Genomic DNA, 16724 nt, shown 5'->3' with positions numbered 1-16724 from the left:
AGCCAAGATGGCGACCGGAGCAGACGTGTAAGCTCCCGGCTCCACCGGCCATTGAGCCCCGCACCGACATCCTGCTTTCTCTCCTGATGGATTTTGGCGGTGGCACGTTCGGAATGATGTGCTGACTCTTTTCGTGTTTCCCCGAGATCTCAGCCTGCCCGGCGGCCGGAGATATTTGCGGGGTTGTCCCCGGCCCTGGACCCTCGCCTACACTGCCGCCCATCACCGGACCTCGGAGGCTTGGTGGCGGCCGGGCTGCCCGCGTAGCGCCGAGGACTTGGAAAGGGTGCCGTTCTCGCGGGTCGCGGTCCTGACTATACTGTCTGCCTCGATCTATCGCAAGCTGAGCCTACGATGTGCTGGCTGGGATGAGACGCTTCAAAGGTGCGGAGTCTTTGTTTGGAGCTGTATGTGCGCGGCATAGATCACTCGGCCATCCCTGTCCGACGTGGATTGCCTGCTTCTTTGTCCCAGCGTTCAGCCTGATGCGAGGCGGCTCTAAGTGACGGGCGCTCGATTGCACTCGACCCTGGTGGCATCGGAGATTTGGACTGGCGCTGTTTCGTGCCGCACCTGCCCCGGCTAATACACAGGATTGTCGGCACCATGGCTTTGTCTGGGGACGCGTGGCATGGGGAAGATCGCCCATCCCTGCCCGTGGACTGTGCCACCCTGCCTGCGCTGTGGATCAGCTCGCCTGCACCTTCTTGGGGTACTGAGACAGGGGGGCTGCAGCCATCACCGTCATGTGGGTCCATTCTGGCCGCCCTGTGTGAACTCCGATTGGCGATGCGTAATGGTTTCCACGTATTGGGTGAGAAAATTGACAAAATGGTGTCCGATCTGGGACAGGAGCACAATGTTGGTTCCCAGCACGGCTTGGACTTGCCTTTACCGCTCTCTGGGGCTACAGTGTTTCTTCGTGCCTACATTGATGATGTGCCTGCTACTGACTCTACAGGCGCCCGCGGCCGGCCGTCTGCCCGACCTGCCTGTGTTACTTTGTTTCCCCTTCCTCCGGGGTCTGACTCATTGTTGCCTTCACAATCGCTATTGACTTGGGAACCGGCTTCGCAGCCTCTGGCCCCCTCGATGGCTCTTTCCTTGTGGCCTTCGCTCTTTCCCCTGCTGAGCCTATGTTCTCCGGATGCCCTGGTGGAACTTTACATGGTGGACAAGGGACTTTATGGTGATTGTAGACGGCCATTTTGCGCGCCTGATTCATCTCCTTCTTCAATGCGGCCATATTGTCTCTTTGTGTCCGAGGGGATGGGCTTCCCTAGGGGAGTGTATTCAGGGTTGCATCCACGGTTGGGTCAGGGCTAGGCTGCCTTTCTTTACTATCGATTAACTGGCTGGCGGGGACGGGATTGGGACTGTTTTGTATGTGTTTCGGGCGCACACTGCGTGATGACTTTTTCCACCCGTGTTAGTGTTGCTATTTGCTATTGTACTGATGTGTCCAGGGTGGGAGGTTTTGTGAACTGCGATCTGACTACCCCGGCCATGCTGCAATGTCTTTCGCCCTCATGCAGCCCATAGCCTCACCCTCTGCATTCATAGAGCCACTGATACAACAACTGTTTATCCTGGCTGACTGCGCCTATTCAGTAACGACGTCGATAACTTGTGCTTTGCAACGCACTGCCTCTTTGAATACGCAGCTCCTTTTGTTTGATGGCGCTGTTTGGGAATGGCGACGTCCATCTTGTCTTGGGACTTCTCCTTTTTCTCGAGTGCGGCCATTTTGTCTCTTTGTTTTAGTTGGGGCGGGCCCGCTGGGGGAGCCATGTTCTGGGACACGTTTGCGCACTGGCAAGGGCTGGGGGCATTTTTCTCTACGGACATGTGCTTGGTTGGCGGGTGGGGACTTGAGAAGGGGCGCTTCTTTATTGTGTGTTGCTGTTCTGCGAGCTGACTTTCCCCACTCTCTTCTGTGCTTATTGCTGTACTGTGGTGTTCGGGGTGGACGATTTACTTGTGGCTGGGGTGACCTGGGAACATATAGACTTGGCCCTCTTCTCAGTGCTGGCCATGCCTGGAGGTTTTTTTTCGTTCAGGCCAGGGCTGTGGGTGTTTTCCCCGGTTGTTTTGCTAACTCGGCGGGCGGGGACCCGGACTGCACCGCATTTTGCTATGTTGATTGCGTTGAATGTGCTGATTTTCCCCACTTCCGATTGTACTTGCTATGCCCTGTTCTTTACTTTTGCTGATGGGGTGGCGGATTCTGTGCTGGCCCCGGGATCTGGATGTGACTGATTCTGACACTCTTTTGGTTCTATGTCCTCCGCGTCTACTGTTCTGCACGGGGTAGCGGTTATATATGGCTGGGGAGTCCGGGAGATCTGATATTGGGTGGGCTCCTCCCCACCTTCCTTTTTCTGGGAGTAGTGGATTGGTTTGTTCTTTTCTTACTCCCTATATTTCAAGTGTGAGGGGTTTTTCTTTGCCTTTTTCTTCCATTTTTCTTTCCTTTCTTTTTCTTGGTCTGTATTTCGGGTTCTTTAATGGGCGACAGACACTCTGCCGGGGGGGGGGGTAGGCCGTAGCCTCCGCATTGGTGTAGGGTGGGGGGAGGGATTTATTTTTCTTCATTTAGTTTCTATGGGCCTTATTTTTACTATTCTCTGCGCTTTCTTAACCTGTTTCTGTTCTGGGTCCGCGATAGGGGTTGGTGGGGAGGGGGTGGCGCTGTATGTGGTGCGTACATGCTTGCTGATTATTTTGTTGTTTTACTTTGTACCGCCATGTTGCCCGAGGTCTTCACTTCCGTTGTTGTTTCCAGTGGTGATGCCGCCTGCCCATGCTGTGATACTAATGTATGGACTCAGTTCTCCTTATTTCTTATTCTTCACTGATTTCTGTTTAGTTCGGGGGGGGGGGGGGGAAGCCTTTAAAATTAACCTTACACGCTCCTTTTCCTCGGTGACATGTTTTATTCAGTGTACCGTCCATTGCTTGTTGCTATGTCATCCGCTGCCGCTGAGGAAATGTATTGCTTTCACTTGTGCTTTAAAAGTATCGTGGCCGGCCTGACGGTTGTGGGCCCGTATTTGTTCTTTTTTCGTGCACAATAAAGGTTTTTAAAAAAAAACACAAAAAAAAACAATGTTAATGATGGATTTAATCTGGATGGGTTGAGTAATTGGTCCTGGTTAAAGAATGCATTTTGGGAGGCAAGGAGTTGGGATTAAGAAAACAGATAATCTTAGCTATTTTCACACTACATTTGATATTATACTTATTTATAAAAGTCTGTATGTGAATCATTCATTGCATATCAACAATTAAGCTTGTCCCTGCTTTCCCGTACTTTGTGCAAGGGCGATGATGGTTTTGATAGCACTTCTTAATATGAATTATTGAAATATCTTGAAGATGAAGTAACCCATAAAGTAGGTTGGCTTATGTCCATTGAATGGTTCCTAGATCTACAAATGATTGTGAAAAAGGAAGAAATGTCAAAAGGTCCTGATTTGCCTTATTGCTACAGTGGTCATTGCTGCCATTTTGTTTGTGTATGCTAACCGTGGTACCAAACTGTACCACTTCTGACGTACTAAACCTCAATTTCAATTCTCGCATTAGTAAGCACAAATTCTCAAATAGCTTGGTAAGCCCTTGGAAGTTTGTATTTTTTAAGAGGGTCAAATGTTCTCTGTGTTATGGGACCCGAATGCACCCTCAACAGTTTTGTGGTATTATTTTAAGCCATGTGATCTCCATTGGTGCCTTTGTATGAAAAACGTATAAATTTGTTCTACATGCATATGTACTTTAGCATTTATGCTCAGTGCGCACCCGGAGAACCTCTTGTCCTGTTCCATTACTCAAACTATTCATTGTTATTTTAATAAATGTGTTCAGGCTTCAAGTAGGGATAAGACTCCATTTTTCATCGACTCCTGTGGTCAGAAATGTAGAAATCTTTACAGATTCTATTCTCTCCCTGCAAAGTCAAACTTCGAAACTGGCCCATTCATTTTACTGGCATAAAAAGCGGCTGAGAAAATCCTCCCATTCATTACCCCAGAGTATCATAAGCTGGTAGTCGCAGCCTTGATTGGGGCTCACCTTGGCTATGGAATTCCATCTTCTCTGGATGTCTTCACCAGACCATTAGACTCCCTCAACTGGTCCAAAAGGCTGCAGCTCGCCTTTTGCCTGGAAACAAGTGAAGGGACCATATTGCTGCAATCTTGAGGACCCTCCGCTCGATCCTTGAGTAGTGTGTACTGTTTGAATCCTTGTTGCTTGTACACAAGGGGATCCACCATTGCTCACCTTAACTTTTGGTCTCGAAGTTCCAGTTCCATTTCCCACAGCAACCCCTTCACTCTTTACGTCAGTGGTTGCTGCAGATTCCCAGGAACAACTTGGTCTATTTTGGAGACAGATCCTTTAAAGTGGCGTCCACTAAAGAACTCTACTCTTTGATCATGCTCACTGTCTTCCATAGGAAGTTTAATTTCCAACTTTTTAGGTCTTGTTTTCAATCTTATTTCCTTAAGTCTTGTCAGCCTCTCTTTTTCTTGTCCTGGTGATGCAGTGGTTCTCTGGTAAATGTCCACTCTGTAAATACCACATGTAACATAACCAGGCTCATATGAGTGGCACATGTCCAGACCAGTGCAATCTTTCTGCATCTGGAAGAGCGGCTGTTGAGCCCTTTCTACCATGAAGTGGTGTAGAATGGGCAGAATGTTCAAGTTTGTTCTGGGACCCAACTGCTTGGAATTTGTTTATTATAAAAAAATGACCCGGTCTCCCTCTCCAGTCTAGCACAGTGGGTCCTAGTTGTTGGTTCAGTCAACATGCCCAGCTACCGGAGGAAGACCCTACTTGTTTCTTAATCGATTGCCGTTTGCAGACTTATCATATCAAGGATTGTTAAAAAGATTATAAAGGCAGCAAGTTTTCATTCAAGTAACATGGCGCTTCTGCTGCTTTCTGCTGCTCGAGTAGACATTCTACTCGAGCGGCAGCTTCCGCAACGTGTGCAGCAGATATCTCAATGCGAGCGGTCTCAACCTTCCGCAACTGCCCAATTTTGAGAAATCTCGCTGGGAGGAGTTCTAATGTGCGATTTTCTCTTGCAAGCACTCGCCAACTTAACGTTGTTGAGCCACTTGAGAGAAAAAACTCTACCCCGCATCACATTGTGGATTTTTTCCGGACTCCGCGTTCAGGGAAAAACTTCGCAAACTCCACCGGCAGAGCAGAATTCTTTACCCCCTTTATTTTTTTAATATAGTTTTGCAAGCTTTGCGCTTTGAAAAGCTAGTGAAGCTTTTTAAAAATGTGCAAAGTTGTGAATAAATAACTTCACAACTCTGACGCCTATAAGGCCTTGCATAAATTCGATACCTTAAATTTGCAGGCACCAAAGAGGTGGAGAGTAGGAAGAAGAGAATTTCGTTGTGGTGTTCTGGTATAACTCAATGTTTGGGACAATGTGTTTAAGGAATAGACAGATTAAATTTCACATGCTAGATTGATTAAGAGAGCCATCACCGCTTGGAAAGTGGTGGGGGTTACGGAGGTGCTAAAAGTACACCACTCCCATATTCTATCCCGAATATTTTTACCTTAACACATATATGGAGGCATTTTGCTGAAACTGCATTACAAAATGTGAGTTTGCAATGTAAGCACACAGGAGAAGATACATGTTTGGCGTTCTGATCCCATTCTTCGACACTCATTTACATTTCCCACATTTAAAGGGTAAGGTGATATCCTTAAGCACTGCCACAATGACCGTTGTAAAAAGTGCACAAAAACATGCTGTAGAACATGCAGTAAATACTGCAGTGCTATTAACACACGTGTCATACTTATTTTGGAAATGCCACGGAGGAAAACCTCACTAACTACAAACAATAGAATTGGCAAAGCAACATGACAATGAAGTCAAGGTCCTAGTGCTTATCAGCATTTTATGACCTGGTGTCAATGCTTGCTAAAATATACTAGAACCATATTTTGACCAATGCAGTTGTGTGTATGGCCTTGTGTAAGTAAATATGCACAGCTGCAGCTATAGTGACATTGGAACCAGATGTATGTTAATCCCAGTTCCAATGAACTTCCAGAATTACCGCCATCTCGCAAATAGAGGCTTCAGTGTCCTTCATGGAGTAATGTGTTGCTTCACTTACCTCGCTCTGGGGTGTCCCTGTCGATAAACACCCATATGAAGTACAGGACTGGGATGAGCCACAGGGAAGTAAACATGAGGTAGAACAGCACTGTTATCCAGAAGATCCCTGCAAGGAGGAACAAGGTCAGGAGGATTAATACCTGCACGCACTCAACAAATCAGAGAGAAGAATGGGCAGATTGTCCAGGGCTCTCCCAGTGCCTCCGCTGCGTGTGGATGACCAGTGCAAGACTGTCAGGCAAAGGTTCTGATTCTGGTAAATATTGATACAGACATAAATTGTGAAATACCCATCGGTAAACCTGACTTTTAGATTGCACTCTGTAGATCCCTGGGTTGGAATCTAAACTCCAGAACTAACCAGTAGTCAGTTCTCAATCTAGAAAATTAGAAATGGGTTTAAAATCTGGTCTCAAAGTGGAAAGTAGTGAATGTTGTATGCATCAAATAACTAACTAGATCAATACCTTGGTCTATCAAGTGGAGGTGTGATGGGTACAGGGCACACACCTCATTCACTGACCAGAGAGACTAAGTATATACCATGAGACAATAGGGCATTAGCTCTAACAAAGGTATACAGGTGTGGCCATGAAGACAAGACATATACTTATGGAATTTACATGACAGTGTGGTCTATAAATATGGGGGCTCGGCCGGAACAACACGGGCAGAGCCAGGCGTGCTGGAACAACGCAAGCACTACCACGCTTGCCTGAACAACGGGTTTGCCTTTACCACATATATGCGTAGTCAAAGCATATATTGGTCTAGTGTTCAGTTTGGGCAGGAAGGAAAAGAAGAGGAAGAGTCAGCCCAGGAAGCTCGGAAGGTGGACAGGTAAGTGGCGCTGGGGCTCGGTTGGGGGGAGTCCCTTTTAGGGCTCAGCATGGACAGGGTACTTTTGGGAAGGGGGCAGATTTTTGGAGCTCAGGGCGTGGGGAGGGGGTAGGGTAGTTTTAAGGGCTGGGCTGGTTTTGGTGAAGGATTTTGGAAGTGGGGCGGTTTTACGGCTCTAGGCAGTGGAATGGGTTGAGTACTTTAATGGACAGTGCTAGGTACGTTTTAGGGCTCAGGTCAGAGTAGTTTACTGTAGGAGGCAGGGTTTTAGGCTGGGGGGAGGGGTAGTTTTAAGGGTAGGGCTAGTTTTAGGCCTCAGGGCGAGGGTGATGTAGGAGGTTAGAATTTTAGGGCTTAGGGCGGGTGGTGGGGTAGTGGCAAACTTAACCACACATACCCCCTTACCATTCATGATTTACTATGAATTTGGGTGGTAAAGGAATGCTTGGTTAAGACGCATTCGTGGTTCGGGCTGCGTGGTAGAGGCATGTGTGGTTTAGTCATGCGTGCCTCTGTCATACAACCAAACAGTGTAATCAATGCTCAGCGGATCTCTTTGGGGCTACCGCTTTAATAAAGACAAGCAAGAGCACCAGCCACTCACCCATGAAGAGGTAGGTCAGCACCCACTGGAAGAGGCAGAGGGATTCCAGGTGTTTCCTCGTTGTCTCGTTCATGCTTGCCTTGCACTGGAGGGAAGCCTGGTGTATAAAGGAAACCACAGCATCAATTACAAAATCAGTAATATGAACAGTATGGCAAGAACTGGTGGTCTTTGTGTATGATTTTCAGTAATGTGGCAGGGAGAGCCTTGATAATTATTTGCTGAAGTAAAAAGCCCTACTTGAGGCACTAGAGAAGATATTGGGGAGATTGTTTTCTATAACATAGGACTGTCTCTATCTCAGAGAGTGTATGATAAACATTTAAAGACTTTGATCATGGAAACGATTAAAAGGTGCTTCTATAAGAAAAGAAAATGAGCAAAATCAGTCTGAGGTTCTTAAGCACATGATAAAAGACTTTGAAAATACTTCATCAAGGAGACAATCAGAACTTTGGAGAGAGATCTAACTATTGAAGTAGGAGGTTAACTAGTTTTAAACATTTAAATCAGAATTGGCTTTGTTCAAATCAGATACCCTGGGATTCAGAGAACCCATCTTCAAGGGCACTGGCCTACAGATTGAGAAAGAGAAGGATGGCAAAAAATAGTTTTGGTATCAAGGAAGATGATGGATCTCTTTCTCCTCGGAGAAGTAAATCAACTAAATCCTTTATTTTTTTGGAGTTCTATATAGCACGAACTAGACCCAACGGTATCAGAGCTGCTTTATATGAACACCAATTACATTACACAAGGACACATTCATGTTTTGCTAGACAGGGGGAGATTAAGTAAACTGCTCAGAAACACAGGATGTTGAGCGTCCCTGCGAGAATCAAACCCGGTTCCCCAGCTTTAAGGCCAACCGCCCTGGCTGTTAGGCCACATCCTCTCCCCTTAACACCATTGTGTACTTCAATGTGTCGACTCTATGTTACCATATAACAAGTGTACACAAGTATTTACTTTCTGTAATGGAAAACTAGTAAAACTTTCTTGAACACAAAAAAATATGATGGTGGATTCACTACCACTCAGTAGTGGAGAATAAGTGGTAATTTCTGTTAATTTTACCACAATATTCATGTTGGGAGATTTAGGATCTTGACTGATGTTAAGATCTTTTTTGACAGTATCCATTGCCCGAGGTATGTAGTGATGGTGCGGTGATACTAGAAAGTGAAATGCAGCTTTGGTGCCTGGGTGTCCAATGTCAAAGCGCCATTGCCTGATGAGATTCCCGCAGTGTTAAAAAATGTTTTGGTCAGACAGTTTAATCTTGCAGATTTTCAGTTAAGACTTTAAAACATATATTTGACAGCCGAATAAAAGAATCTGCTATAAAATAAATTTTGAAATAGGGTCAGATTCGCAAAACAATCACCAAAATAGTTCAATTTCAATGATTCAGTCCAACCTTAAAATAGTTTCTAAGGTTTGGGCTTTAGGGCTGGAGTGAATTTGAAATTGTTTAACTAACACAAAGGAGGTGGGTTTCTATTGGATGCAGGGTGGGATTTAGATAAAACAAGAGTGTGGTTAGATTTAATCCATCCAGCTAGAAAAACAGAACATCTCAAGAGTGATACTTGATATAAATGCAGAAGAAAACATTTGATTATATGAAGTAGAACTTCCTTTTTCAATCCTTAGTAAGTTTTGGTTTGGTAGACTCATTTGTTTCTGGAATCAAGGTTGTTTCTACAGGGATGCTGTAAGACACTCTTCAGTGGATTAAGATGCAAATCATGATTGTCCATTCTAGCCTTTAAATTTTCGTACTGAATCTTTGGCTTTTCTATTTAGACATCATGATGAAATGATGGGGTGATGGTTGAAAATGTTTGCAATAAATCCCTTCTCTTTACAGATTATATGCTTCCTACTGTTTCAGATCCATGAAACTCTGTGCCTGTCATTAACATCAGTTGAAAGCGTTGTCTCTTTTGGATACTACATAGTTTGCCCGTTTCAAGGGGTTTGGGAAGGGTGTAATTTTTCTTGGACAGATGCTTGTATTATTTAATAGGGAACAATGTCACAGCTATCTCCAGTAGGAAATTCACTTAACATTCCACTATTAATCAAAGACATTAAAAGGGATATTGAATATGCACATGTGGGGATATGGCTTGGGCAGCAAGCAAGATCCAAACAGAAACACAAAAAGCACTGAAAGGCCTCGGCTGAAAATTTTAGTTCAGTTTGGAGCTGTACCATCCATAATAACCATCAGGTGTGACATGGTCCTACCCAGTATCTGACCCAACCTTTGCACATCTTGGCGTAGGCTAGGCTAGGATCAGCAAGTTTACCGACCCAACCACAACCCGTGACAAGGTGGACAAAGGTAGAGTTTAAGGCAACTGGGCCGTGGTTGTGTACCTGTCCTTCAGGCACCTGAGAGGACAGATCCCCTGTGCCTCCTCTCTCTCAGGCTGGCTCACTTCATGAAGTTGTACAACCTCTGTGTAGCTAGGGAGGTAGAGAGCTTCTCCGTCTGTTAAGCTATCGAGAAACCTAATTCCAAGTGGATATGCTAGTACAGAGGCCAGCTCTGTTATATGTTTTTTCTCTTTTATTTATCAGCCTTTTAGCTGACATATGTTAATCATTTAAGAGTGAAAGCTTGTGGTGAATGTAGAATCCACATTTCTTTTATGTCATTTTCCTTTGCCACGTATAATCAAGCCTGGTAGAATATATTCAGGGAATTTAATCTGAGCTGATTGTCGATTTAAAATAATTGTTATTAAGTTGTGAAGAAGGCTTCATGGAAAGCTAAAACGGTGTCTCCTTTATTGTTATTGTTCAAAAGAATACAGTCTGGCATAATGAAAAAAAAGTAAAAGGGCATAATTCCACTTTCTGCTATTTGTTTCTTCTGAAAGATTCAACAATGACCAAATAAATACTATTAAATAAGGTAAACACAGGAAGTGAATCTGGAAAGAGTGGCTTTGTACACAGAGGGCACAGTCTGGGCAGACTAGAATAACCCTCTTTAGCTGCTGGCTAACTGAAAGCAATGTAGCCTTCAATTGCTGCTCTCATCAGTCCAACTAAAAGCACACAATGAGAACCGCAGGCTAGTATATTGAACATAAATCCTTATTGTTAAAATAGGTATACTGGTGTGAACCATTGAAACTCAAGTTAGGTTTTCCTCTTGATTAGTTTAGTGAATAAAGGAATGATGGTGGACTATTATAATGTTACACAGTAAATATATTGGAGTGGTGTTTGTTGTTCATGCTTTTGGTAAAAGTGCCAGCTACCATTCTGTTTATTTTCAATCTAGAAACAATTCATATTGGGTACACTAGGATGCAGTTTTTATTTTAAAAATAAATCCTTAAGTGGGGGCGTGTTCAGGATGGTGATTGAGTAGTAGCACTTCTTCGCCCGGCCTCTCGTCTTTCCGTTGTCTTGCCCATCACCAGAGTTACTCCCACCGGAGGTGGGTGGGATTAATAATGGCTTATAGGACCCGCCAGCCCTGGTTGGCCTCACAAACAAGGAGCGGACTCCCTTGCAACAATCTGCTGCAAAAGACCACACCCATCATGCCACCACCAGACCGTGTCTAGCCCCCTGGCCAACAGGTGTTGTGCTGCAGAGGAACAGCATGACATCTCTGGCCCATCTGGAGACTGCCTTGACTGGCACCCAGATTCTGGGGCATGACCCAGAGGGACGGTATGGTAGTGAGGAGATCAGGCGGTGGAGCAGGCTGGTTCGAGAGCTTAATTTGGGCCGGTGCTTTCCGGTGCTCAGCACCGGCAGTTAATTGGTTTCCGGTGCTCGGCAACGGCACCTAATTGTCAACACCATTCTTAGAACAGTCTACCACATGGTGGCGCTGCTCATCTAATTTAGAGATGAACAGAATAACGGTTGTTTAGGAATACAATACACATTAACATTGTTAATACCTGCCTCCTCAGCCATTCCTTAAGCTTTGTAGACCTGAAATTATCTGACATGCGAGATTGGTGATTAGTATTTGTTTTGGCAGCGATGATATGGGCGATGGGTAATGCAAGCTGCAGTGGCCTCCTAGTCAGAGCCCTGGCACTTAATATTTTACAAATTAAGCACTGCAAATGCCTGCAGAGTTTGTTGCGCTCACCCGCCTTGCAGAGGGGCCTGTGGCTATCAGCCCCACCAGAGGGGCAAGACTTCAGCTACGGGAGAGCTGCACTTTGATAGGGCCACTCCTTGCCTACAATGTCCAAACAAAGACTTCAAAAGACCCCCAGAAGACCTTGCCAGTCCAAAGGAGCCTTCTAGCCCCACATGGAGAGGAATCTAGGTGTCGCAGCAGGCACAGAGCGGGCAGACATCAACAGCTTCCCTGTTGTCTGGGCACTGGTGATACCAGTGCAGCGACCGGGCTCACTGTTCTAAACCACATGTGTAAGCCAGGGACCCTAGTGGGTAGACCATTACATGCCGGAATGGGGCTGCTTGCCACCAGTGGGGCGGCTGCACCCAGCCACGGTATGAGCCTTGAGAGCATCAAGCCTGCCAATTGCCCTGGTGGCAAAAGAGAGGCCCTCCATTGTTAGATCCACTATGCAAGAGGCCAAGCTACCACCACTAAATGATGGGCACAGCAACACTTTCAGTGTCACCCCCTCCCCCCCAGCCTGGAAACTTTGCGCTTATGGCAGCCATACATCTCGAATAGACTCAACCCTCTAGGATATGCTCACCAATGCCTTCTCAAAGAACACTGAAACACACCGCGAGCAGAGCCCTGAAAGGGGAGAGGGTAGGGAGTCTTCCCCGAAAACATCCTCACCATCCCAAGCAGAGCCCCCTTAGAGAGGGCTTTTATGGAGGGCCTATTTTACAAGCTTGGCCAGGACATCTAACTGCTTGGGGAAGAGGCCTTGAAGGACATAAAGAATATGCATCATGAAAAGGGAGAGCTGAGACAAAGGGTCTCCACTTTAGGGAAAAATAGTTATGCAAGAGAGATGGACAATTATAGGCAGGAATTAGCAAACCTGCGAGACCAACCCCTCCACTGCAGGCTCACCTGGACGACTTGGTGAGCAGAGAGTGGGAAAATTGAGACATATGTGAAACACCTATTCCACCAAGTTCTCTCCAACCTATTAATAGCAGACATACAACTAGACAGGACCCACAGGTTCAACAGGGCTAGGACCACTGGAAACGCCTCACCAGACATCCTGTCTGCATTATCTGCACCTGAAGGAAGCCATCAAGTAAGCGGCCCGCCAAATGAACGCTGTCTAGTTTCAGAGTTCCACAATCTGCTTTTACTGTGATCTAGCATAAGGCACCCTCAAGTGCTGTCGACAACTAAAGCCAATCCCCAACATCCTACAAAGCCAGCAGGGAACTATCGTTGAGCTCATCTCTTCCAATCACTGGTCACCTGGAACGGAGTGGCCCATGCGGTCTGCTTCCTCACGGAGGCTGCTGAAATTCTATAGGACCCGGAGCTGAAGGAAACAAAATCCCAACGAAAACCCCCAACCATGGTGGAGCAACCACCACAGAGAGTTATGAAATGGACATGGGTGATACGGAAAAGATAGACTGCAAAACCTTGTGATCATGAAACGCCAAAAGAGCGGCATGTGATTTTGAGCAAGCTACAGGCGGATGACCCTGAGCCCGCAATATGAGAACATGGTCAGCTACCTGGTACACATCACACAATAGAGGGACAGGGCTGTAAACAAAACTGTTCGGGTGACACACTTTGACCTGGAAAGATGGACCTGATAGTCGCATTCATTACTCACAATATACACGGGCTACTACAGTTGGGGGGTGTGGCTGTTTGTTAACTTTAGTTGATATGTTTACTCTGGAATTTGGGGAACCACGCAACAATGCTGCTTCCATGTTGCATTAATCTATACCTGTTACGCACTGGAGACATCCAACCACTGTTACAGCTACCTGAGGAGCTATTTAGCAGACCACCTCCGCTCATACCTTCGGTTCCTTAGCCTGGATACTCAGACTTAATGCCCGATCGAAACACGGCTCTGCGTTCCGTACGCTCAGAGACTCAGGCTGCGACATAACCTTCTTACAAGAAGCTCACCTACTTCAAATAGACTGGTCTGACTTTGCACATGCTGGTACATGTGCCAGGTCCTGTCCTCTGGCCAAGACAAGGGTAGCTATGTTACTTACCAATAGGTTTAGAGGCAAAATTCTATCCCCAGTCACTGAAATCCTGGGTAGGATGTTGGGGATGCAAATAATGCAACATGTACACACACTTTGCAATGTATATGCCATAATGACGATCAAGAAAGTTTCCTCCAGGAGGCAATGTCTCAAATTTTGAGAACTCCAGCTGCTGAGATACAAATGGGCTGGGGGGGGGGTTTGGGGGAGACTTACTATGGTGATGTACGCTGACCTCGACCGTTCAGCACAAAGAGTGGGGCAAAACGAAGACTTCTTGGACAAAGGTTGAGAATGGCTTAAGGGCCTGGGGCAGGTGAACATCTGACGAGCCCATCACCCTACCAATATAGGCTACACATTCTTCTCGGTGTCACACCAGATATACACTAGAGTACATTACTATCGAGACACAACACAGCTCGTACCAAGGGTACCGCATGTCGAAATAGGGGTTCTCTTGCTCTCTTTGACCATGCTGCTGTACTTCTGTCCCTATAAGACTCGGACTAAAGCCCCACACCCGACAGAAACATTGATGACTGAATAACAAGCTTCTAAAGTGGCTAAACATTATTGAGTCCAGCTGCAACTGTATCACACAACTTATCTTATCAATCTCTACACCCTGGGACTCTCTCAAAGTGTCTTAAAGGGGGAGCGTATCGTTATTGCAGCGAAACTTAATGCAGACAGGATGGCAAATAATCAGGAAATTGAAGGAGAGTGTGAGTGACCTCCAGAGTCAACATAAAAGATTGGCTCCCGAAAGGTCTAGCGCTAACTCACAATATTGAGGAAACCGTTAAAAGTGCTAGACTGGGATGCAATTGAATATGCATTGCTGCACACCATTCATGGATACTATACAGGGGGAGACAAAGCGGGCACATTATTAGCTTGCAAACTCATGACAAAACAGCAGAGGGTACCATGGCCAAATTACCACCCAAATGGTAGAAATGGCTTACATCCAGAAGGATATGCGGAGGTATTTTGAAAATACTACTATGCATTATATACTTCAGACCCATGCCACAGACTGACTTGGTCACGACTCCACTGCCTACCCTCACTACACAATATTCAGGAATATTAAAGGAAGCTATAACAGTAGAGGAATACATAACCAGCATTTTAAACCTACATACCGGGAAAGCTCCTGGCCGGAAGGGCTTTCGGAAGCCTTTTACAATTCACTCTGGCCACAACTAGCTCCCATGCTGGCCAAGCTACATAACACCTTTGTAGACACCACAACACTCACTCCCATGAAGCAGGCAGCCGTAATCACAGGTATGCCCAAACCTGGAAAGGACCCCACCGAATGTGCTTTTTAGAACCCCATTTCACTCTCAATGCAAAGATTTTATGGGCATTCTGGCCCTATGATTGGCCCCCTAGATGCCGGATCAGGTGGGCTCTGATCAGATGAGGCCTATCCAAGAAAGAGGGTGCTTTGACGAAAACTACACCATTTGGGAAATAGCTCATGTGCACAAATTCAAAACTTTCTATAATATATTGATGCTGAAAAGGCGTTTGATAGAGTCAAATGGCCCTTTCTCCGAAAAGTTGTTAGTAGGAGCAAAAAGGGACATGGGTGTTTAGTGGCTACACATTCCCAGAAGCAAAGGTCAGGGTGAATTGCACGACTTCAGGCCTCATTGGGAAACAGAGGGGAATAAGTCAGATCTGCTCCCTGTCCCCACTTTTGTTTGCCCTTTATATGGAGCCCCTGGCTGAGGCAGTTCGTAGGAAACCTCGGATTAAGGTAGTTACAGTTAGTAAAACAGAACATAAGAAAGCACTTTATGCAGACGACGTCTTTAAGAAGCCAACAAACCTGCCGACCACATTCCTGGCCCTGATCCATGAAAAGGACACCCTCAGCTTAATGTTGAGGTTTAAAGTGAATGTGCACAAATCTCAAGGCTTGGGACTTAATGTCTCAAAGGAATAACAAACTACCCTCCAGGAACAGTGCCCCTTTTCTTTAATGCATCACTACATCACATACTTAGACATTAAAATCTGCTCTACCGTACAGCATACAGCTGAATTTAACCACACAGATTTACTACACATAATCGCAAGGACCTACGAAATTGGTATATGGCGGACTCTCCTGCAGAGGCTGCATAGTAGCCGTTAAGAATACCCTTATGCCTAAAATGTTATATATAATGAAGGTTCTCCCCCTCCAGTCACCACGAGGTATACTTCCCACTCTACAGAACCCGATAGAGGGATTTATTTGGAAAAGGAAAAAAGCAATATGCCCCACAGGGAAGGGAAAGCTGGGATTGCCCTGGCCCAAACACTATTACATGGCTACTCAAATGTGACCCTGGGTGGCGAACTCTGCTCTGCCAGCGGAGTTTACTGAGTTTTGCCAACTCCGCGCTCTGCTGGGAACAGAGCGTTCCGGCAAAAACTCCAACTCTGCGGCGTAGTGGAGTTTGCCTCTGCCCGCCCGAGGCCAAGTCAGGAGAAAGGCAAAGCAGCATTTGCCTGGTCTTGCGTCTTCGCTCTCCGCCATGCCCAAGCTTCAATCCTCCTCACCGTGGTCTCCTCTCCTCCCCGGCCGGCCGTGCCGCAGTTCGCAAACCTCTACGTTTTATGTCTTGGGAGGACTGCGCACGCGTGTGCACGCATGCGCAGTCGCCCCAAGGCATACAACGTAGGTGTTTGCAGCAAGGTTTGCAAGGAGGAGACCACGGCAAGGAGGAGGGCAGACCGGGCATGGCGGTGAGCGGAGATGCCAGACCAGGCAAGTACTGCTTTGCCTACTTCCCATTTCCTCTTGTGGAGCGGAGCGGAGTTTCACTGAGTTTTTAGGCAACTACCTGGAACTTCGTGTAGTGGCACTCCCCCAACTGCACCCGGGCTGACTCAAATGTGATAGTTCGCAGAGTGGCAGTATAGGCC

At 46.3% G+C, this 16724-nt stretch overlaps 1 protein-coding gene across 1 annotated transcript in view; it reads right to left on the bottom strand.

Annotated features, from left to right (window-relative positions):
- The window catches only part of MOGAT3 (monoacylglycerol O-acyltransferase 3), a 208405-nt gene that overhangs the window by 167743 nt on the left and 23938 nt on the right, over positions 1-16724 (bottom strand). Inside the window, exons 2-3 of the mRNA XM_078669298.1 lie at positions 7608-7704; positions 6162-6269 (exon numbers count right to left, since the gene is read on the bottom strand). Of these exons, the coding sequence (XP_078525424.1) occupies positions 6162-6269; positions 7608-7680 (181 nt within the window). The 5' untranslated portion in view covers positions 7681-7704. The remainder of the gene's footprint in view (positions 1-6161; positions 6270-7607; positions 7705-16724) is intronic.

Source organism: Lissotriton helveticus, chromosome 12, assembly GCF_964261635.1.
Source record: "Lissotriton helveticus chromosome 12, aLisHel1.1, whole genome shotgun sequence".
In the NCBI taxonomy this organism is placed as follows: Eukaryota; Metazoa; Chordata; class Amphibia; order Caudata; family Salamandridae; genus Lissotriton; species Lissotriton helveticus.
Note: the sequence above shows the minus strand (reverse complement) of the source record. Positions and strands in the feature narration are given on the sequence as shown.